We start from the raw sequence: 21,601 nt of genomic DNA, 5'->3' as shown, positions 1-21,601 counted from the left end.
ATTTAGAAGAATATCAGTAACCAGACAGTTTCTGGTCTCATTGACTACCATAGTAGGTATACTAGCCTATGTTCAGCTGGCCTCTCAGGGTTCTCAAGTTTGAGCAAAAGCTTGGAGTGAGATCACACGCGGATATGAATAATGAAGCACCGCCCCACCCATCCCCGCCCCCAATTTTACCCATTGTTCATAATTAACCAGAACAAATTAAAATTATAACAATTAGTAAATCTGATAAATGACAGAGCAATTCATCACATCAAATACTCTTTAATGCAGTATTACAAATATAGCTAACCAAAAATATAACAAATTGCTCCAAACAGTTTCTAGTCTCAGCCTCAGACGTCACGCCCACGGAACGTTGGCTAAACGTCTGATGCATATGGTACACTTAACTGGAAACACTTCAGGAATGTCGAAGTCGTCATCTGATTGGTTGAATTTTATCGGATTTCCGGGGGGGGGGGGGGGGGGGCGTCAGTGTCGCGTTTATTTTCGGTCCGCCGGGAAACAAAGCGCAGAAGTGTGATTGCGGAAGAAAAACTGTTGTGTTTATGAGTGACAATGAGCATTAATCAAGATCAGCTAAACGTAGTTGTATGTCCCCTCCTATCAATTATGGAAGATCAAGTGAAGTACTTAATTGCGAAGGGGATATCAGCCGCGTTTGTGGGCAAACATGAAACAACAGACGCTGACATCGCAGCTGGCCGAGATTCAGTATTCATATATAGGGCGCACACTGGATTATAAGGTGCATAAGATACTGCAAAGTCAAACGTTTGACTGCGAGTATTCAATGTGCGGCGGCTCGCTGACAGCTAACGTTACAGCTGGCTGTTTTGAATGAGACGAGCCGGTTACTGTGAACGGGGAGCGCTTTATGAACATAACTGTGACGCACGAGCAGCGCCGGGGACAGTGTGTCTGAGTGAGCGCACGTGATTTACACACATAACCTGATTTATACGAGGTTGAACTGGCCGTGTGACAAAGCGGGCATAAGATGGACATGAGCGCGAGTTCGTGGGTGAATTTAATAACGCGGACCGTTGTTAACGAGCGCCTCCGGTGACTGCGGCTGAGTGACTTGTTGCACGCCGGTCTGATGTTGTGGGGACATTTCCACGCCCCGAAACGTGACGCTGAATGAAACGAACTGTAATTGGTTGTTTGACATGTCGGTCAAACGGCCTTATGGGCGGGCCTTGGCCAAAGAAAGCTGATTGTCTTGACCCATTTCAATACTTTCATTGAAATTGTATCAATTCCCATCCATTGTAGCTCTTGAATTAACTGTTGTCTCTCCCATTCATATGCAGCACATTCTAAAAGAATATGCTGCACTGTTTCTAACTCCCCACACTTATCACATTTTCCTGTATCATGCTTTCCTATTTTATAAAGACTATAATTCAATGCCGTGTGACCAATTCTTAACCTCGTAATAATAACATCTTTCTTCCTATTTCCATATCTTTTCCTCTCATTTCCAACCTTTCGTTGAATTTGATAAAGATGTCTTCCTTTACAGTCATTATTCCATACCTTTTGCCATCTTTTATTAATTTCAATTGCTATTAATCTCTTTATTTCTGATTTACTTAGTGGTACATTCATTTCTATTTGTGAATGATTTAAAGCTTCCTTTGCCAACTGGTCTACCTCCTCATTACCATCCACACCCACATGTGCTGGCACCCAGAGAAAAAATACCAATATCCCTAACTGCTTGGCTCTAAATAAACACTGCAAAACTTCAAATATTAAATCTTGTCGAGATTCCGATTTTCCACTCATAAGGCTAGTAAGAGCAGCCATTGAATCAGTACATATCACAGATCTTACTGGTTGAACTTCTATAATCCACTCTAGTGCTAATATGATAGCTATTACTTCAGTAGTAAATACCGAGGTATGATCCGATATTCTTTTTGCAATTTTAATATTAAATGTAGGAATAAATACTGCTGCTGCAGTTCTTCCAGACTCTGGTTCCTTTGGCCCATCCGTAAATACCTGTAATATGGAATAGTACTCTCGATTTACATACTGTTTAACTACCAATTCAGTTGATATTGTAATTGGTTTATTTATTTCTTTATGTATTTCTAAGTCAATTAATGGCATGGGATACATCCAAGGAGGAATTGCTGGTATTGGAACAGATGGGGCTATTAGATGTTCTTTCAATCCAAAACTATCTGCCTCCTTCCGTACTAACCAAAGCTTGCTATTTCTTTGTATTCATATTCCCAACATTCCTTCAACAATATTTTTACTGGATGATTTTCCAGTACAGTAGGTTGCGACCAAGGTGGTGACAGTGCTAAAGACAAGAGTGGATCGTCATTAAACAAGAAGAAGCGGCTGTTTTCCATTGGCTCTTGGTGTATGGCGCCCTCTGTCGCTGTGGCTCCTGCAGTTCTTGGACACGTTTGCTTCCGGTGTCTGTCAGATGCCTGAACTTCAGGCACGTAAGGTAAGATACATATGTGTATGGCAAATGTTTGATACATATATTTTTTAATGTATTTACCGGTAGAGTGATGAGTACTCGATTAGTGATAGTTTTGGTCTTGAAGCGTGAGTGAATTTCTCCAGTAATGAGATGATAAGCTGTGCTAACCGGCTAACATGGTTAACATGTAAACAAAGTCAGCAGAGACTATAAACGAACTGTTGCACGAAAACCTTAACACACTTTCGAGCATTAGAAGTCCAAGTACGAAAGATATACACGTTTATATTATGGTTTGGCTTGGCCTTCAATAGCTGTTATTTACTATTAGCAGCTAATCTGCTGGCTAAGCTATTTTATGTTTTAATTATGCACTAATTTAATTCTTTGAATTAATTTCAGTCTTCATTTTGTAAACTAAGTTCCATTTTTAGAATTATCACAAGGTGGTAACTATACAAAACATGTAAAGGAAATGTAGTATTGAATTATTACAGTCAATTTACAAATATAATGATTATGTTTTTCCGAACCCGTAAGACTTTTGTTCATCTTCATATGTTTTTGATGAAATCTAATAGATTTCTGGCCCACCGTTGACCACTACGCCATTTTGACGCTTTAAAAAGTTAAAAACGGTTTAAAAGCGGTTTAGTTCAAATTTTCTCAATATAGACAGGGTTTAAATGATGGACAAATTGAATTAGGTTTTTATTCACATATAAACATTCATCAACACACTTCAGTCGTGGTAAATGGTGTCTCATGCATGTTCTCTTGTTATCCGAGAACATGATGACGTTTATTCTCGTGTTACGCAGCACCTTTGAGCTTCTGCAAGAGGTTTGTCCTCGCCTGTCAAGCAAGTTCGGTTGATCACCTGTTTATGTTCTTCTGTTAAAAATGTTAATGTTTTGCATGAATGAATCTCTCTTCTTAGAGTTTATTGGTATGTTAAATGTGTTGTAGTGTTGGGAATGCAGCCGCCTCTCCCCACAGCTGCGGTCAGAGAGCTGGTTTGTTCCTGTCTGCATCGAGACCCAGTAGCGGCGGACCTGCGCTGCAGTCTCTTCGTGGCCGCCGTCCAGAGCTACAAACGCGACTCGGCGCTCAGACCTTTTCCTCCTCGCTACCTTCGAGGAGAGATCAAGGACTTTGAAGATCTGGTAAGACGTTTGAAGAAATTGAGCTCTCCGTTTTGTTGGCTTTCCCAAACAAACTTATTTTATGATTTTGATTCTACTATGTTCCTCACAGCAAAAAGATGTGGATACTTTACCAAACGTGAGGGATCTGGTGCGTCTTGGACATGGTGATGGAGATCATCATCTGGCTCTCGTGCACTGGGTTCTGTCCTCTAAGAGTTTTGCTGTGAAGACCCTGCAGAAAGAGGAGGTATTGCTAATCTTCATTTAGGTCTTTTCACTTGGCAGACGAATCGGATTCTGATTCCTCGTAATGATTCTATAAAGAGTTCTCCTAATTCTTTTAAGGATGAAATGTTTTAGGGAAAAAGATGAAAGAAAGAAATGCGTGTGTATTTGTTCAGATTTCAACTGAAAAAATGCAACAAAACGATACAAATAATTTTTTAATGAAATTATTTCAACAGTAAAAATAACTGATTCGTAAGCCATTATTTCCCGACTCATTAAAATTATTTGTTCAGTTTGAATCAATCCTAGAAGCACTCTATATTTGTGATTCACTAAGAATCATTTGTTCAGTGATGGAGCTCTATGGTTCCGTTTCATTGAAAAGAACCGGCTAAGAATCATTGGCTCAGACTTCACTGGTCACTTTTATCTTTGTGATTCACTAAAAAGAACCGGCTCATAAGAATCATTAGTTCAGTGATGGACCTCTATGTTTCTGATTCATTAAATCGAATTTGCTCATAAGAATCATTAGTTCAGACTACACTGGCTGCACCATATATTTGAAAATGACAAAAAAAGAACCAGTTCATGATAATTATTCATTTGCGAAAAGAAAAAAACACTACAACCAATCCATGTTTCTGATCCACAAAAAGAACCGGTTCATAAGAGTCATTAGTTCAGACTGCACTGACTGGTCACAGTCACACTGTATGTTTATGATTCTGTAAAAAGAACCAGCTCATAGGAGTCATTTGCTCACAAATCAGACTACATTGGTTAAACTGCTTTTTAGATTCACTAATAAGATTCATATGAGTCATTTTAGTTCGGTTTTCAATTTGCATCTGCCAAATAATGTACAAATCGTTAAATAAAAACAGAACAAAACATAATTTTCGGTCCTGGTATTCTGGACTAGTTATTGAGACATTAGTTTTGCACATCCCTGCATGTTCACTGGTGTTCATTCTCACTCCTTCAGTTTGCCAGACTCAGCCAGCTTACCCAAAGCGAGGGTATTTCAGCTCCAGCCCCAGACTTCCTCTTCGAACTGCAGTACTGTGATTTGCTCAACTCCAAGTTTGAGAGGACGCGGGCTGGACGAGATCTCATCTATGCATTCCACGGCAGCAGACTGGAGAACTTCCACTCCATCATACACAACGGATTACACTGTCACCTGAACAAGGTCAGCATGCGTTGGAGGATGATGCTCATTTATACTCGTTTTGGATGCTATCCAGGCAATCATTCTTTGGTTATTATCATAGAGGACTACAAATAATTACGCGACAGATGTGTTTGACTGTCCCTTATCAGTTCATGTTTAGTTAATATGTGTGAAGATGATAATTATAACTACAATGAATGTTATCTGCTCATTGGTTCAGCACAGTAAGCCATTTAATCTCTGATTATGATTTGATATTTCAGACCTCACTGTTTGGGGAGGGTACATACCTGACCAGTGACCTCAGCATGGCCATCCTTTACAGTCCTCATGGGAACGGGTGGAGGGAAAGCGTCCTCGGGCCTCTGATCAGCTGCGTCGCCTTGTGTGAAATCATCGATCATCCTGATGTGAAGTGTCAGGTCAAGAAGAAAGGTAATGTGTCAGATGAACAGCTGAACACATTAATGTTCAAAGGTTTGGGGGTGTTAAAGGGATAGTTCACTTTGAAATTAATTTTTGGTATGTTTTAGCTTACCTCAAGGGCATCCAAGATGTAGGTGTCTTTGTTTCCACAGTATTTTCAATTTTGATATTTTTAGGTCAAACCGTTCTTGTCTATCAGTCATATAATGGAGGTCTATGGTCACCACCTCAAAGAGCATGCACAGAGAAGTCCAAATTAAACATGATTTAATGACTCGTAAATGTAAGTACACATTGATGACCTAAGACACGAAACGAGCGGTTTGTGTGAGAAATTAATTTCAAATTGAACTATCCCTTTAAGATTGTTTAATGGTTTTGAAAGAAGTGTCTGCTGCTCACCAAGGCTGAATTTAGCCTATTTGATTAAAAATATATAGTTAAAACAGTAATATTGTGAAATATTGATTCAATTAAATATATATGTATACATCACACACACACACACATTTATTCATTGTTCCAGTCTTCAGTGTCACATGATCCTTTTGAAGTCATTCTAGCATGCTGATTTGTTGCTCAAGTCACTTTTTATCAATTTAATGTGCTCATTGTTAATCTTCATAAATCAAACTTTTCAGATCTGTGAGCCATTCCCGTGTTCGAATAACACTACGGATACTATGATTGTGTTTGTAATGGAGTACTTGTGTATTTTGCAGTATAGAGGTGTGTGGGGTAAGATGAGCCATTTATTAAGTAGTCCTGTTGGCAATAAAATATAGATAAGTGTATAAATCACAAAGTCCTCTCTTATTATTGTTTATATTTGTATAAACCAGTGAGAAAAAGTTTTAATATTCATGAAAGAATTATAATTCGGGCCAATACTGAAAGTCAATAATTATGTTTTATGTTATTGCTGTTATGCTTTTTTTCCCCCTAAATTAAAAATGAAACGCATAATAAATATGAAGTCACCTCTGTCTGACTGGCCCTTTTTTAAATATATATATATAATCACGTGACAAATTATACGTAGTTTGGCACATCTTACCCCTTACTTATTATGTAAGCAATAAGGTACGAGAGACTGTGCTGGGCGTTGTGCAACCCCTTCAGGCGTGACTTATTCACAATACAGCATGTGCAACATTCTTGTCAACAAAATAAAAGCAAACACTGATTTGATTTTTATTCAAGTTTTGCATAAAAATGACCATCCATTATGATACATGAAGATATCTAAAATTCAGCTCTCCCTTTGTGTTTCAGACTCCGAGAGCATTGACCGCCAGCGCCTGAGGGCCAGGAACAGTGAAGGTGGCGAGGTGCCCGAGAAGTACTTTGTGGTGACCAACAACGAGCTTTTGAGAGTGAAATACCTGATGGTGTATTCTCAGAGACGCTACAGATCACGGTGAGACGTCCTCATTCACATGGACACGATTGGTGCATCTCAGTAGATGACACGCTTTATATAAACACTTTCTTTGCAGGACTTTCATAATTTATAGTCTTAATTTGTTCCTCTATGGAACACAAATGGAGAAGTGTTGTTTGAGCAATGTACCTGACACGTTTTTTTCACAATAAAGCGGAAGAAATGATCAGTTCACGTGCGCTTCGCTTTATCGAATTTAGAAGCTGAGACTTTTTTTAATGTCAGGAGTAACAATGCACAGAGATTACTGAGAATCATTGGATGGGAGGCAAGATACAATCAACAGCATAGACCGAAAGATTGATATTAGAAAGATTAAAAATAGATTTCGGTTCTTCTAATTGAGTATTTGGATGCATTTTTGTCAATTCGATCAAAGTAGTGATGCACGATATATCGGCCGCCATATTGGTATCGGCCGATATATGTTAATTTTTAGTGTTATCGTTATCGGCCTGATAAGAAAATTAGGCTGATATATTAAAGCTGATATGTATTATTTCCTTCAGCTGAGATGCTTCAGATGCACTGTTCAACATGATGGTTTGGAATTGCTTGAAATATGATTGGACAAAAAATGAAAATGCACAAGTCTGTCATATAGTCCATGTAAAATATATGATGTGATTGGGATATGGATTTTAATGGTGAGACTTTTGTTTTTGTAATCAAACTCTCAAAAATGAAATAAAAATTTGGATTTAGGTTTATCGGCCAATATATCGGTTATCGGCTTTCAAGTATAAAGAATTATCGGTTATCGGTATCGGCCAAAATGTTCATATCGGTGCATGCCTAATCACAAGTAGACGTAAACAGGGCCTAAACGTTTTGAGCTTGTCTACTTTCAACTACTTCCAGAGGTATTCGAAAACACATTCGACCGGATTGCTTTCATAGTGTAAACACTCGTGTGGTCGAATGCTTTTAAATAGCCACGGTACTCTCCACCTACCGACCTAATGACAGTGTAAATATTGTGAGAAGTGCGCTAGCCAGACGGGATTTAAACTTTGTCGACTGAAGACCAAAGTTTGGTTTGAAGACGAAAAAAGTACCAAAAACAATGTTTTCTCACCTTTCCTCATTTCTAACACACACTCACACTGTCATCTTACGACTGTCAGAGCTGAAACGAAAGCTGATGCTCTTTGTATGTTTTTCCGTCGTCTCCGGGCCCATTCATGTATGTAAATTGCAGGAGCTTATTTAGAAAGATCTGGAAAAAACCCATAGATTTACCCTCCCATAGAAGAAATCAGGACAGAAGTGGTTGAAAGTGGACAAAAGAGATGGATTAAAACACCAAGTGTAAATGTGTGTGTCTCCCTCGTCTATTTGTGATCCGATCGACCAAAACACATCTTAATACCAGGTGTAAACGGGGCCAAAATGAGAATCAATTAAAATCTAGAATCAGTATTTTTAACCCAGGCCTAGAATGACTTCAAAAGTGTGAGTTAGTCATATGGACCACTTTTAGGATACTTTTGAACCTTTAAAGACTTAAGAATTTGTGTTGTTTTCTACTGGTTAAATGAACTAGCTCTCTAAAAGGATGTTCTGCTCTGATTCCAGACATGCTCAAGGGAGGTCGTGGCTCGTCAGACATCATTTTGCCATCATGATGGGCCTCTATATCCTGCTCCTCGTATTCATCGGTGCCTTCAACTCGTCCGCTTTTCAGTCCTACTGGCACAGAATGTTCCGGTAACCCAGACTGCTCACATCACATTGCTCACGCTCTCGTCCAAAGTGCCTTTTACTCACAAAAGACTATCATGAAAGAGGGAGGAAAGACTCAGGAACTATTTTATCCGCTCAACACGACATTCCTCCACGTATCACTTGATTTTTACACGCTATCCTTCATTTTCTTTACTTTACGTAGATTTCCATAAACACTGTGCATCTGTCAGAAGTAAACCTGCAGAATGAGCACTAATGTTAGCCACCGGGAATGTTACATGTTAGCATGTAGCCTGTTTTAACTTTTTGAAAGGATTCGCTACACTAGTTACAACCAAATGATCAAGACGCTTATATTAATGAAAATAATCATGTAGGGAGATCTGTGTGCTTTTTTTATAATAGTTTTGAGGCAAATATATAAGTTTTCATGATGCTAGGCTATTGTACTGTCTCGATCAAATCAACTATGCAGAAAACCCATGTTATGTTGGTCAGTATCATTAAAACTGTAATGAAAATTAGTCTTGATATTGCATAATTGTCTTCAACTTGAATAATTCAGAGGATCTGAACTGTGAAATGATTTAAATTAAATAGTGCAACGGGATTACAGTGTGTTTCATAAGGGACGGAGTGAAATGCATTAGTAAACTGGCTGTTGTTGTAGTTTATGGCTCTTGGCACACTGAACGTTTTGTCTGGCTTGTTTTTATCAGTCAAAAACAAATGCAGTAAAATTTGAGCGATAACAAAAGCGGCATGTTTTTCATCTTGAGGAGCGGAGACTCATTTGTACGGAAGCCCTGAACCCCTGAACCGCAACGTAAAAAAAAAATCATTAGCACCTGTAGAATTTCTTTTTGTTTGATAAATGTAAAAAGCTACTATATAGATCCATTTCAAAGAAGTACGACTTCACGAGCGCATTTCTTTACAAAAAAATAAACGAAGAAGAACTTCTATGTAAGACTATTCTCAGAATTTTTACTTTTTTCGAAATATGACTTTATTCTCGAAATATTTTGGCTATAATCTCGAAATATTTCAGATATAATGTTGAAATATTTCGGCTGTGATCTGGAAATATTTTGGCTATGATCTCGAAATATTTCGTCAATAATTTTACAAATATTTCGGCTATAATCTCAAAATATTCCGGTTATAATCTCAAAATATTTCGGCAATAATTTCGAAAATATTTCGGCTATGCTCTTGAAATATTTCGGATATAATCTTGAAATATTTTGGCTATAATCTCTAAATATTTCGGCTTTAATCTCGAGGCTATAATCTCTAAATATTTCGGCTATAATCTCGAAATATTTTGGCTATAATCTCTAAATATTTCTACTTTAACCTAAAAATATTTCTGCTTTAATCTCAAAATATTTCCACTTTAATCTCAAAATATTTCCGCTTTAATCTCGAAATGCTAGATTTATTATATTTTTTTACTTTGTGGTTCAGGGCGTCCGTACATTTGTGTGCACCGGAATTTTTATTACATTTTTTTTAAAGTGGTACTTACTTTCTCTTGCATAAAATTAGTTAAATGTATATATTTAAATTACTGTTGATATCATAAAATACTGTTTATTCATTAAAATACATACTTATGTCACGTGACGTGTTGTTTTTCAGGTTTAGAACATTGAAGCATATTCTAAACGAATGAACAGTATTTATTTAATGCCAATGTGTTTAACTTAATTAACATTTCTTTTCTTGATGCAGCTTTATATAAGATAGACATCAAAAGAATTGTGAAGAGGTCGATCTGTTCTGGCTCATGGATAGATGTCTAATTGCACACTCATAAATATATTGTTATTGAGTAACAAGCCAGACAGGGGTGGGAACGTGTCTACGGTGGGCACTTTTCCTAAACGGTCACTTCCCTAAAGGTTAGTCCCTTTTATGAAACAAAAAAAAAATAAAAAAATAATTTAATGACAAAAATATTATTGTAGCCCATAGATTTTAAATGGTTTTTCATGTTGACAACACAGTCTTTTAGATTGTATTTAACAATATAAAAGAGCTGTACAACATTAATGCACATTTATAAATCACACATTTTATTATTGATTTATATTATAACATATTAAAAAATAGTAATGACATGCATTAATAAAAATAGCTGCCTTTTGTGCTACATTTTATAACTGGATTGCATTATTTGAGCTCCTCTTGAAATGTTGAATCAGTTTTCTGCAGTTGGACAGGCAGGAGCCAAACACACAAAGAATCCCTCAGACGTACTCTGTTAAAAGAATAGAAAAGTAATTATACATAATTTACATACAAATATTATAATAACATAAATATATACACTAGAATATATATATATATATATACTGTAATAAAACAACAGATAATTACAAATATGATCAATAAAATAGAATGTTTTGTGTTTGTTATATATAGATATATTATTATTTTAATATAATTATTAATTAAAAAGGATGTATATAAGAATTGTATCAATTTATTATTATTTTTTTGCCAATGTGTGAACAGCTTGTAACGAAACTTAAGAAAACAAGACCTTCCCCGACTTCCCAGGTTGTCTATAAAAATGATTTCAATGATTTCTAAATTCACTTTTTAATGTGAAGGGCACGGGACGTTTTCGCCAAGAAAATCAAAAGGATGTGACGTTACTCTCCCGAGTCTATCCTTTACATTCTATGACATATGAAACAAATGCTTATACAATGTTCAGGATAATGCCGAAAGAGCCTTTCTGTACTGTAATGTCAATGTGTCATGCAAACAAAAGCGATTAATTCAAACTAATAAGGGGCTTTCGCACCGGAGGAACCTTTCATACTTCAACTTGACTTTTCTTCAAGTTCGCAGTGCAGGAATTGGGAACGATTTTAGTTCTAGTAACTCTTTTGGGGGAACTAAATGAGCTCCTACTTCAGAGTCGGGTCTAAACCAGCGCTATAGGAACTATCAGTGAGGTAACTGTACACCGATTGGCCGTACGCACGTGAAAGACCAGCATCTGCCGTTTAAAGCAAAAAAAAAAAACATGGAAACACAGATTATAGCCTATATATTTACTCCAGAAATGTCCGCCGCGCCTTCAAAATAAAAGTCACTACAACAAACGTCTTTTTCCCCCTTAGCGAAGAACAAAAAAGAGCTTCGACGTGAGTATCAGGGCCTTGAGTCACGTTCAGTCTCTTGTGCGTTACGAGTGCGAGCAGTGAGTTGCTGTCTGCAGTTCACTTTATTTCCACTGGTGTCGCTATATAACAAGGCTTTCTGAATTCTACGTGTACCCCCTTTAATATAAGATTAAAGTAATGTATCTTTACTATGGCCCCAAAGTATAGTTTCACAAAAGCATTTTGTTTTAATTAACCCTAAAACCGTATTCTGGACAAATGTGGGCAAAATAGTTTTGATTTATTTTTAAAAAATACTTCCCTTGATCTGAGGGGTACAAGACTTGGCTACTTTAGTTTGCCTCCTGAACACACACAATTTTTCACAAACAGACTCAATTCTACAATGTTAAGTGGGTTAAAAAACTCCTTAATCTTGTATTTGGGTAAAAAATGGGCACCCATAGAAATGAATGGGAAAAACTGTGATTTAGAGCATTCTAAAATAAGCCAAAATAAGACACCAGGTGACAGCAAAGTCACTTAATCTTTAGGTTTTAGCTCTAAGAACTTATTGGAATGATATTTTAATGTTGTTAAAAAAAATTGAAAAATAAAACTACATAGTAATTAATTTACATTGAAATAATTTACATAGAAAATATGGTACTTTTTGAAGTAAATAAATTCAAAAATACCCCCAAAATTTAATAAAGGACCATAAATGGATAGACAAAACTTTATCGAAGACAGTGATATAACATTCATAATAAATAAAGTCCTCTGTGCCCACATTTGTCCACAACTACAGGATTAAGGGCTATAACGTGAATACGGTTTGAGGGCTACAAGAAACAACATGGTAATCATCATAGAAATAAACATTTCATCTTTGTCAAAAAAAAAAAGAGCAACACAGGAGTAAAACTGACCTGTAGGTTTTGGTGGCAGGCAGGTGGATGTGTTTCTTTGGTCATATGACCGCGCACACCTTCCGAAGCGATGCATGCAGACGTGGTCTGTTGGGGAACAGGACTGAGCACAAGATGGAGGTCTGAGAACCAAGCAGCTGGAGCAGGTTGTGTGCTGGCAGTGACCTCCACACTCACGCTTTTCCAGCGATACAGACCTGCAACGGGATAGGTTATTGTAGAATTGAGTCATACAAAATTGTGCGTGTTTTGGAGGCAAACTTAGGAAAAGTAGCCAATTTGTACCGCTCAGATCAAGGGAAGTATTTAAAAAAAATAAATCAAAACTATTTTGCCCACATTTGTCCAGAATACGGTTTTAGGGTTAAGAAATGCGCGTGCATGATCTTTTTTTCATGATGCACGAAACGGGCGAGCTAGCTTGGTTTGTTTGGGATCTCACTTCAAACTCAAACAGAAGTGACGTTACCCACAATCGTTAAATACAAACTTTAAGACGATTCAAATAGAAAAATGGAAGCAGAAGTCACCTTGCTGAGCAGATTTCATTGGGATTGGCCTTGCAGAACTCCCATGTGCACTCCGGTCTGCAAGCGTCTGCTATGAGAACCTCGAGCACTATTGGGAAGTACAAATCCAAAATGCTTTGAAAATTAGCAATAAGGAAAAAATAAATGTGTGGTTTCTTGTGTTGTCAATGCAAGAGTCCAGCACTCTGTATAGTCTCCTCCAGCACATCCCAAAGACTTTCACTGAATTCAAGGTCTGGTGCCAATTCATGTTTGAAAATGATTCTTCATGCTCTCTCACAGAACCATTCGTTCACAATTTGAGCTTGATGAATCTTTACATGAGGTCATATCAACATCTAGATGGTTGTTTAAGAAATGAAAAGCTACACACTCCATCAATTAGGGTCAGAATGGTTGCCAAACATATAAAATGCTAGAAACATAATAATCACAATCCAATCATAGACTTTTTTAAATCCGAACAACAACTTTTTATTTTTTTGACCTGGCAATATTGTGAAATATTGTTCTTCAGGTCAAAGAAAAAAAAAACAGACAATAAAATTGATGGAATCCCGTTACAATACGGATGCAGTTCTTCAGGAAAGGTTGTGGATTTCATCACTGTGTAGATAAGAACAATAAGAGCTTTGCTTTTATGGGGAAGTGCTCCGAGATCAAAGGAATCCTAGACTGCCATATCTCTCGTCACAGTTTATAAATGACATTAACCTTGATGATGCCGTTTTCTTTTCTTTTTTTTTCAAGAGTATGGACCTGAATTTAAAGTTAAAACATACAATCCCATCATGCACATTATGCATGATGGGATTGTAGCACAGGGGTTTTCATACTTTTAGATGGCAAGATCCCCCAAATATGATGATGATCGCTATAGGGAAAAATAAAGGCAGCCAAATAGTTTAATACACAAAGTTCAGTTTATACTGTATTAGCAAAATTATGTGAGAAAAAAATGTAAGTATGGCATTATAAAGACAAAATGTTTTTATATTGTTATATTACAACCAAAAGAAATTAATAAAATATTAAACTATGTAGATGTATTGCAAAATTTAAATATTTTTATATATTTTAAAGATATATGTAACATATTATGTTAGCTTAAGTTGAAGTAAGAAAATAACTAAAATTTAATTAAAAACGATATATATATATATATATATATATATATAAAACAAATCTAATTTAAAATAACACAAATTATAATAGTTTATCAGTGAGATGCATCTATATATTGGCTTTGTTATATTACAAGCAAAATAAATTAATAAAATATTAAACTATGTAGACATATAGCAAAATAGAAATATTGTCAATTAAATTTAAATTTATTTTTTAATTCATTTTCATACATTTTACTATATCATGTCAGATAGATGAATGCAACATTTTATTTTAACTTCAGTACTAGATTTAATTAAAACCTAATAAAAACTGTATAAATATATTCAAAAATAACAAGTTTAAAAAAATACAAAAAACCAAATTATAATAGTATATTAGTGAGATACTATATATATATTGTGTGTTTGTATGAAACTATGAATATCGATAGAATAAAATACAATAATTTTAATAAGGTTATGTTTAAAAGTAATATAAGTATTATTTTTTTCTCTGAAAATTTCTGCAGACCCCCTAGAAACCCTTTTGTGGCTCTTCAGTGGACTCGTATGAAAACCCCTGTTGACTCTTCATATTTGCTTTTGTATAATTCACAGGCTTCTCACTTCTTTTGTCCAACATATAACCATGACTGTTCCACTAATAAATCACTTTAAATTCACTATAAAAATGAATTTGTCCACGAATATATTAATTTCCATGACTTGTCAGGCCTGTTGTCCATGACCATGAGAAACCTGAATTCAAGAACCAACTTTGGACTATAATTTAGACCTTTAGGACTCGATGCAACATGCTGGCAGGGTGACTTGGCATCTCCTCCAGCTTCGGCGGTACCTGATTTGCAGGTTCCCTTGCGTTCCGCCTCTGGTTTTCCATCTGTAGCTTCTTGGTAAACGCAAACCAGCCCTTCGTCGCACTTCCCCAGGTAGTCCCAGGTGCCTCCACAGCTTTCTCCTGCGAGTTTGGCACAGGCTGGACAACAACCGCAAATCCCAGTGGTTATCCCACCCTGACACTGGAGCTTCAGCGCTCTTCGAGGGGAACAGTGAATGCGTTCGCAGGGCGGACAGTGCAAGGCTTGGAGGATTTGCTGGCCCTCTGAGGTGGCCATTTCCACAGCCACTACCAGCCACAAAACGACCAAGATTGGGAAGACGCATGGACTCATGGTTGGACTTCACGTTTCGAGATGGGTCGGCTTGATCGGTGCGCCCCTTTTATATAACGGTCCTCACAACCGAGACCACATTTTACGACCACACACACCTGATTCAACCTCACATCAACGAACCTCCTCCCTTCTTCACAACCAATGGATGATGGGGAATTGCTTTTTTAAGCCTGGATTTGCTGTTAATTATCCCCAAGTCTTATCTTTACAATCACTCTGTTGTTTTCCTTTTGTCTGAAAACCAGTAAGTCGGAATAAGGGGAAAAGACTGGACCCTTTGTGCACAGGTCACATGACCAATAGCGGAGGGTGCAATTCATGGTGTGATCAAGATAATCGGCCATGAGCAACAAGGACAAGATTGGGACATTGGCAGGTTATCTGAGAAGACCTGTGTGTACCGTTTTCATAACCTGCAACGCAATAAAATCTGCTTTCCGTCTGGCTTATATTTTTCAGAACGGTTCTTCAAACAGTCTCAAAGTTCATTAGTGTAGCTAATAAAGTATTAGATGATAAAACGAATGATTAAATCAAATGTGGTATAAAGGCAATTTTAATAAGAATATTTCATGTTAAATGAATGCAAAATATAATAAAAGATTATTGAAAGATGAATTTCTGGTATTATTGTGAATGGCGTAGTGATATATTCAATGAAATGGCACCTTGACCTGTTCTTTATTCAAAATTGTATAAAATGCATCATAGGTGAGTGTTTTTAATATCTCTACAAAAATTCATTTTGATGTATCTTGGGGCGTAAAGTAAAAAAAAAAAAGTCCTGATATTGTAATGATTGTAAAAATATTTAACATTTGATTACCATTTCTTAGAGGGAGAATTATTTTAGCAAAATTGCTTCACTGATTATCAATATTAAAAGACGACGTTCTTAAGAAACACTCTCGCTTTCATAAATTATTAAATGAAATGATATGATAGAGAGCTACTGTAGATCCTCAGTAAACAATGTGCAATGGTTACAGACATACAGACACAAAAAAAGACAGAAAAACTGATGAATTATAAGCAACTTTTATTAAATTAGATCTTTATAAAACAGTGCAGAGTCCTATTATCGGCTTTGCTGATCGTAAGTCTCTTTAGAGCATGTCTACCACACTTTGTTTAAGTTGTCAAGAAAAATGGAAAGCCAAACAACGCCTGAAAAGACCCTACGTCAACTTTCAGTCCCTTATTCATCATCAGCAGAAGAATCGCGCTCTTTCTTTGCTGGCATGGTCGAGGTCAAATGAGCAACTGCATAACGTGCTGCAATGAAAACACCAGTTAGATTTGTAATTATTCACATATTTTTCTCTGCAAAAATTGAGGTAATCCAAATAATGCTGCTATGTCTCTTCAAAACGGTTCATTTGATACTTTTGGTCTTAGACTTTACATGGAATGCAATACGAGCTACAAACGAAAAGGCGTTATCTTCGATGTATTATGCTTACACTAGGTATGCTACACTCTAGATTTACTCATCTAAACAATTGAGCTCACTATCGTCTATGAACAAAAACAAACAAACAAAAAAATGAATCGTTTGATTGTGTAGACATGATTTATGAACCATGTGACTACTTAGATATCATCACTTCAGGTTGTCTTAGTCGGCCTAAAGGAACATCCCATTCAACAAGGAAAACGCCCGAAGCGAATCGAACGACATGGAGATCAATACGGAAAGAAATTTGCATAGAATGTCATTTATTTCCAAGTAGAAGTTACCGAACAATAACACACCGTTCATATAATCCTGGACTGTCACGATTAATTGATCACATTTGCAAGGAAGAGCCCGTTTCATCGGTTTTTTATTCCGACAAACATTGACCTAAATTCACAACAGAGAAAATACCTCAGTTAATTCATTCTCTGCATAAACCTCTTTGGGGGGGGAGAGTGTGCATTGCGTGGGATGGCGTTCAGAGTTTCCTAGCATGATTCTGGTAAGTGGGCCTGACTGTGGGGTAAGGTCATGCTGTTAAGGTGTATGGTTCAGCAACCAGCGAAAGTTATCAATGGGTTAAGCCTTGGTCACATGAAATCCTCGTAGTCTTGTGCATAACCGCCATCAAACTCCCCGTAGTCTGCCAGATCATCTTTCAGCTTGGCTTTAAAACCTCCTCCTGGTATAACTCCCTTCTTTTTCTTTTTACCTTTGTTTGCCTATTGAATAAAAAAAGACATATATTTATGATAAAAAAAAAATGATATTAACACTAAAACCGTATTCTGGACAAAATAGTTTATTTATAAAAAAATAAAAAAATACTTCCCTTGATCTGAGCAGTACAAGATTTGGCTACTTTAACTAAGTTTGCATCCTGAACACCTTTACTCAATTCTACAATGTTAAGTGGGTGAAAAAAACTCCTTAATCTTGTATTTGGGTCAAAAATGGGCACCCATAGAAATGAATGGGAAAAACTGTGATTTAGAGCATTCTAAAATAAGCCAAAATAAGACACCAGGTGACAGCAAAGTCACTTCATCTTTAGGTTTTAGCTCTAAGAACTTATTGGAATGATATTTTAATGTAGTTAAAAAAAATAAAACATAAAAATAAGCATAACTTACAAAGAAAATATGGTACTTTTGGAAGTAAATAAATTCAAAACACCCTCAAAATAAATAAAAAAACATCATAAATGGATAGACAAAACTTTATCGAAAACAGTGATACAACATTTATAATAAATAAAAATTAGGATCACATCTGAGTCCTCTGTGCCCACATTTGTCCACAATTACAGGATTAAGGGCTACATAAAACAATGAACAAATTTGAGATGTTCAATGAACAACATCTCAACTCTAAATTATCAAGGCCGGTCTCATATAGACAGCTGTCTCAAATACATGCCAGTGCATTTCGACGATTTGAGAAAATAAAAGCCTGGGCTACTTTGTGAAGTTTTACAGTAAATATATATCTATAAACAGTTTAGTTAGTTAATGTTTTGGAATTAAATGGATTTCATACCTTTTCTTGCTTCTGCTTTTCGCTTAGTAACACTGTCAGTGAGTTGCTAATTTTCTTCAAGTCTTCAACTTCCACTGCAAAACCGATTGGAATCATGCGTGATTAACATTGAGAATAAATGAAGAACGATCAAAAATGGGGCATACTTACATGAAAGACACAGGTCCCTAAACAGCGTCTCTAAAAAGCTGGAATAGTGTATAGACTTCTCATAGGGAGATATTTTTTCTTTTAGCAACCGCTCAAACTCTGTGAAGTCTTCTTTCGAAGAGGGACTCATCGCGTCAATTCCTGAAACGTTATTTGATACTACACCTACAAAAGAGATTAAAAGTTAAAAATTCAAAATGTAAAAGTGTGGATATGGATATACTGAAAGCACTTACCAAATGCCTCTTTTGCTAGTTCTAAGTCTGAATCCTCCTGTAGTTTTTTCACTCTAAGCTTTTCTGCCTGCTCCTCTTCTGGTGTGAGTTCTGTGCTGTCTTTTGATGACGCTAACTGTTAAAAACATTACAGTTAAACTTACTGAAAGTCTTAATATATGAGACTTTGCTATTAATAAAGGTACGCTTTAACATAATATATATATTTATCTACACAACTGTTAAAAAGTTTGGGGTCATTGTGATTTTTTTTTTTGTTTATGGTTATTAAATAAAGTACAGTAATATTGTAAAATATTATTTCAATTCAAAACAAGTGTTTTCTATTTTATTACATTTATTCAGCATTATCCAGTGTCGCATGATCTCTTTAGAAATCATAATATATGACGATTTGATGCTCAAGAAACATTTCTTATTATTATCAATGTTGAAAACGGTTGTGCTGCTTAATTTTTGTGGAAACCATGATGCAATTTTTTCATGATTCTTTGAGTAATAGAAAGTTAAAAAACAGATTTTATTTGAAATAGGAATATTCTGAAACTTCATAAATGTCTTTGTCACTTGATGATTAAATGCATTAACATACTGCACATATTATTATTTATACTTGCCTCAAACTTTTAACAGTAGCGTATGTATATAAGAAAATTTAAAAATGGGACAGTTACAAAATGCTCTAAATAAAAAAAGCTGTCAGTCACACAATGTAAATTAAATGTTAAACTATTCATAACTTTTTACTGAAAACATTCAACAAATGAAAAACTGCCATGTCTGAACTTACTTGTTTTTTGAGCTCCTCTTGTTTTTTTCTTTCTAAATTTTCCCTTTCTTTTATCTTTTCACTGAGTTTCTTCTTTTCCGTAGGTTTAGCCTCAGTCTCTGTATATGGAAAAATACACAATTGAAACTCAAACTTTCCAATTTGAAATACAGTTGAAGCCTGCTTTGAAAAATAAGCATGTAAATATGTGCATAATTTTCAAGCAGTTTTAAACATTTTTGTAATTCTCTCTTATAAATATGTCTGTAGTTTTGATATCACCAGATTAATTGAGTATGAACAAGAGGAATCTATAATAAGTCATACGCATAACTATACAAGTTAAAACTGCTATAACCAATTACAAGAGGTAAAGATACATAGGCTTCAATATTTTATCCTAAATGTTGACAGTTCACCAAATACCAATTTATTCAGATCACCGTACCTGACTTCTTTTCCTCCTTTTCTTCCTCCTCATCATCATCCCAATTATCCTACATGAGATAAAGATGCATTCAACCCACAAATTAAAAGGGTTCATGGTGGTAGGTAACATACAATGATGACTAGCTGGAGATCTTTCCTTCCACATTAATAAGATCAACCTATCCTCGTATGAAGGCTGACTACTGACATGATCATTTGACATAAGCAACAGATGACATTTAAGGCTTAGTACAGTATTACTAACTGTAAGCAAAGACATAACAGTTACCTTTAGCATAGAATTAGTAAGTATATTTATTAGGACTATGTCTTTAAGCAGGTGAACGCCTATGCTGCTAATACTAACTGGACACAAATTTAGACTCACCATCACCACGCTGTTTTGACACTGTTGAGTTAGCAAGAGTAGCTAGCTAGAGTTAGCTGACTGTAACTTCTTGATAGATTGAGACGTTTTTGAGAAATAAACACACATTTTTGATTTGTGAATGACAAACAATGCATCCGTTACTAACTTTCACGTCGTCGTCTTCATCCTCGCCCTCCCATTTGTCAAGAACTGCCGCGTTTTTGATGGGAGCTTCGGGCTCGAAACTATCGGCATCTAGAAAATAACAGCGTTAAGATTTACTTGGTGACAGCCGTGCTTTAAGGCGACAATTTATTAGAGAAAAGATATTAATACGATTTCGTACGGACAGAAAGGAAAAATAACGGTGAAGTTTACACAATTTCTCACCCCAAGAATCGGCGTCCGCCATGATGTCAGTGTCGCTGAGGGGAACGAGGGAGTGAAGCTGAACGCACTGCTCGAAGACTTCAAGACATTTCAAAATAAAAGCCTATTTTTAGCCCGTCCGTTCGCTTTGAGGCCATCTATGCTAGTTTAATCACCATAAACGTTGACAAAATTAACAGTTAGCCGATATATTTAAAGTTTACAGTCTCTCTCTACAAGAAAAATAATAATGACATGTAGACTCATCCTGCACTACGTTCGTTTTGTCCAGTCAAATTCTCTCTAGAACAGCAGCCATTTGTAGTGGTGTCTGAAACCATAGGCCTTATTCACAGCAGCGCCATCTTTGGTTTTTAACGGGAATGAAAGCGAGGCTGTGAGCACACATCTCTTCAGTGGGTTGTACTTAATGTGTCTGCTGACAAAACACTGCAAACATATCTTTCCAAGGAATTTCAGTTGACCAAAAAATAAAATTGTGAGTGATCTAGGATTTTTACAGCGGATGCCATTGCAAACTATCCCTCACAGTCTCACTTTCACAGCTGTCATGTTGCTGATCTGAATAAGGTGGTCCATAGGGGAAGTAGGCCCTATCCCAAATGGCACCCTAAACACTGGCAGTCTTCCTTTGAGTCTGCACACTGCACAAAAACACCCACAAATTAAGAAAACATCTTCATCAGTTTTACGACACAACATAACCAAATACAGAAATGTGCTGCAAAAGTTCACAACACAACCAAAAAAAGATTTGCTGGTGTTTTTCTTTTTGCATAGAAAACTTCTATTTA

General features: G+C 36.2%; 3 protein-coding genes across 5 annotated transcripts; 1 reads left to right on the top strand and 2 right to left on the bottom strand.

Annotated features, from left to right (window-relative positions):
• The first annotated feature begins 2,325 nt into the window (after nt 1-2,325).
• Nucleotides 2,326-10,200, top strand: parp16 (poly (ADP-ribose) polymerase family, member 16). Of its 2 annotated transcripts, XR_016150686.1 has the most exons (8): nt 2,326-2,485; nt 3,434-3,630; nt 3,722-3,859; nt 4,829-5,035; nt 5,281-5,452; nt 6,719-6,863; nt 8,466-9,826; nt 9,863-10,200. XR_016150686.1 is itself a non-coding variant. In XM_039646919.2 (7 exons), the coding sequence occupies exons 2-7, from the start codon at nt 3,442-3,444 to the stop codon at nt 8,599-8,601; spliced, it is 987 nt and encodes a 328-aa protein (XP_039502853.1). In that variant the 5' UTR covers nt 2,326-2,485; nt 3,434-3,441; the 3' UTR covers nt 8,602-10,200. The 2 variants fall into 2 exon arrangements, 1 of the variants encoding a protein (XP_039502853.1); XM_039646919.2 differs by having other exon boundaries at nt 8,466-10,200.
• A 436-nt stretch (nt 10,201-10,636) lies between these two features.
• LOC120459036 (serine protease HTRA1B) lies at nt 10,637-15,693 on the bottom strand. The gene is given in 5 exon segments (XM_039646920.2): nt 10,637-10,842; nt 12,631-12,685; nt 12,687-12,827; nt 13,161-13,248; nt 15,129-15,693. Coding segments are annotated over 5 exon segments (678 nt in total). The 5' UTR covers nt 15,463-15,693; the 3' UTR covers nt 10,637-10,782.
• A 794-nt stretch (nt 15,694-16,487) lies between these two features.
• On the bottom strand, nt 16,488-21,133 carry eif3ja (eukaryotic translation initiation factor 3, subunit Ja). 2 transcript variants are annotated; one of them, XM_089127703.1, is made up of 8 exons: nt 20,796-21,133; nt 20,584-20,672; nt 20,067-20,115; nt 19,640-19,737; nt 18,850-18,964; nt 18,614-18,778; nt 18,464-18,537; nt 16,488-17,646 (listed from the first exon to the last, which is right to left on the bottom strand). In XM_089127703.1, the coding sequence occupies exons 1-8, from the start codon at nt 20,827-20,829 to the stop codon at nt 17,515-17,517; spliced, it is 756 nt and encodes a 251-aa protein (XP_088983829.1). In that variant the 5' UTR covers nt 20,830-21,133; the 3' UTR covers nt 16,488-17,514. The 2 variants fall into 2 exon arrangements, with proteins under 2 accessions (XP_088983829.1, XP_039502903.1); XM_039646969.2 differs by having other exon boundaries at nt 20,808-21,131.
• Between the last annotated feature and the right edge of the window lie 468 nt (nt 21,134-21,601).

The sequence above is a fragment of the Pimephales promelas genome, chromosome 25 (assembly GCF_988280905.1).
Source record: "Pimephales promelas chromosome 25, fPimPro1.hap1.1, whole genome shotgun sequence".
In the NCBI taxonomy this organism is placed as follows: Eukaryota; Metazoa; Chordata; class Actinopteri; order Cypriniformes; family Leuciscidae; genus Pimephales; species Pimephales promelas.
The sequence above is the reverse complement of the archived record's forward strand: the minus strand, read 5'-3'. Positions and strand labels throughout refer to the sequence as shown.

Excerpts from the sequence above, each read along its gene's own strand:
- parp16 (XM_039646919.2), top strand. The coding sequence starts at position 3,442 with ATGCAGCCGCCTCTCCCCACAGCTGCGGTCAGAGAGCTGGTTTGTTCC. Across the intron at positions 3,860-4,828 it reads AGACCCTGCAGAAAGAGGAG|TTTGCCAGACTCAGCCAGCT; the intron begins GTATTGCTAATC and ends TCACTCCTTCAG. Across the intron at positions 5,453-6,718 it reads GTGTCAGGTCAAGAAGAAAG|ACTCCGAGAGCATTGACCGC; the intron begins GTAATGTGTCAG and ends TTTGTGTTTCAG.
- eif3ja (XM_089127703.1), bottom strand. The coding sequence starts at position 20,829 with ATGGCGGACGCCGATTCTTGGGGTGAGAAATTGT. Across the intron at positions 20,116-20,583 it reads ATGAAGACGACGACGTGAAA|GATAATTGGGATGATGATGA; the intron begins GTTAGTAACGGA and ends TATCTCATGTAG. Across the intron at positions 18,779-18,849 it reads ACTAGCAAAAGAGGCATTTG|GTGTAGTATCAAATAACGTT; the intron begins GTAAGTGCTTTC and ends TCTCTTTTGTAG.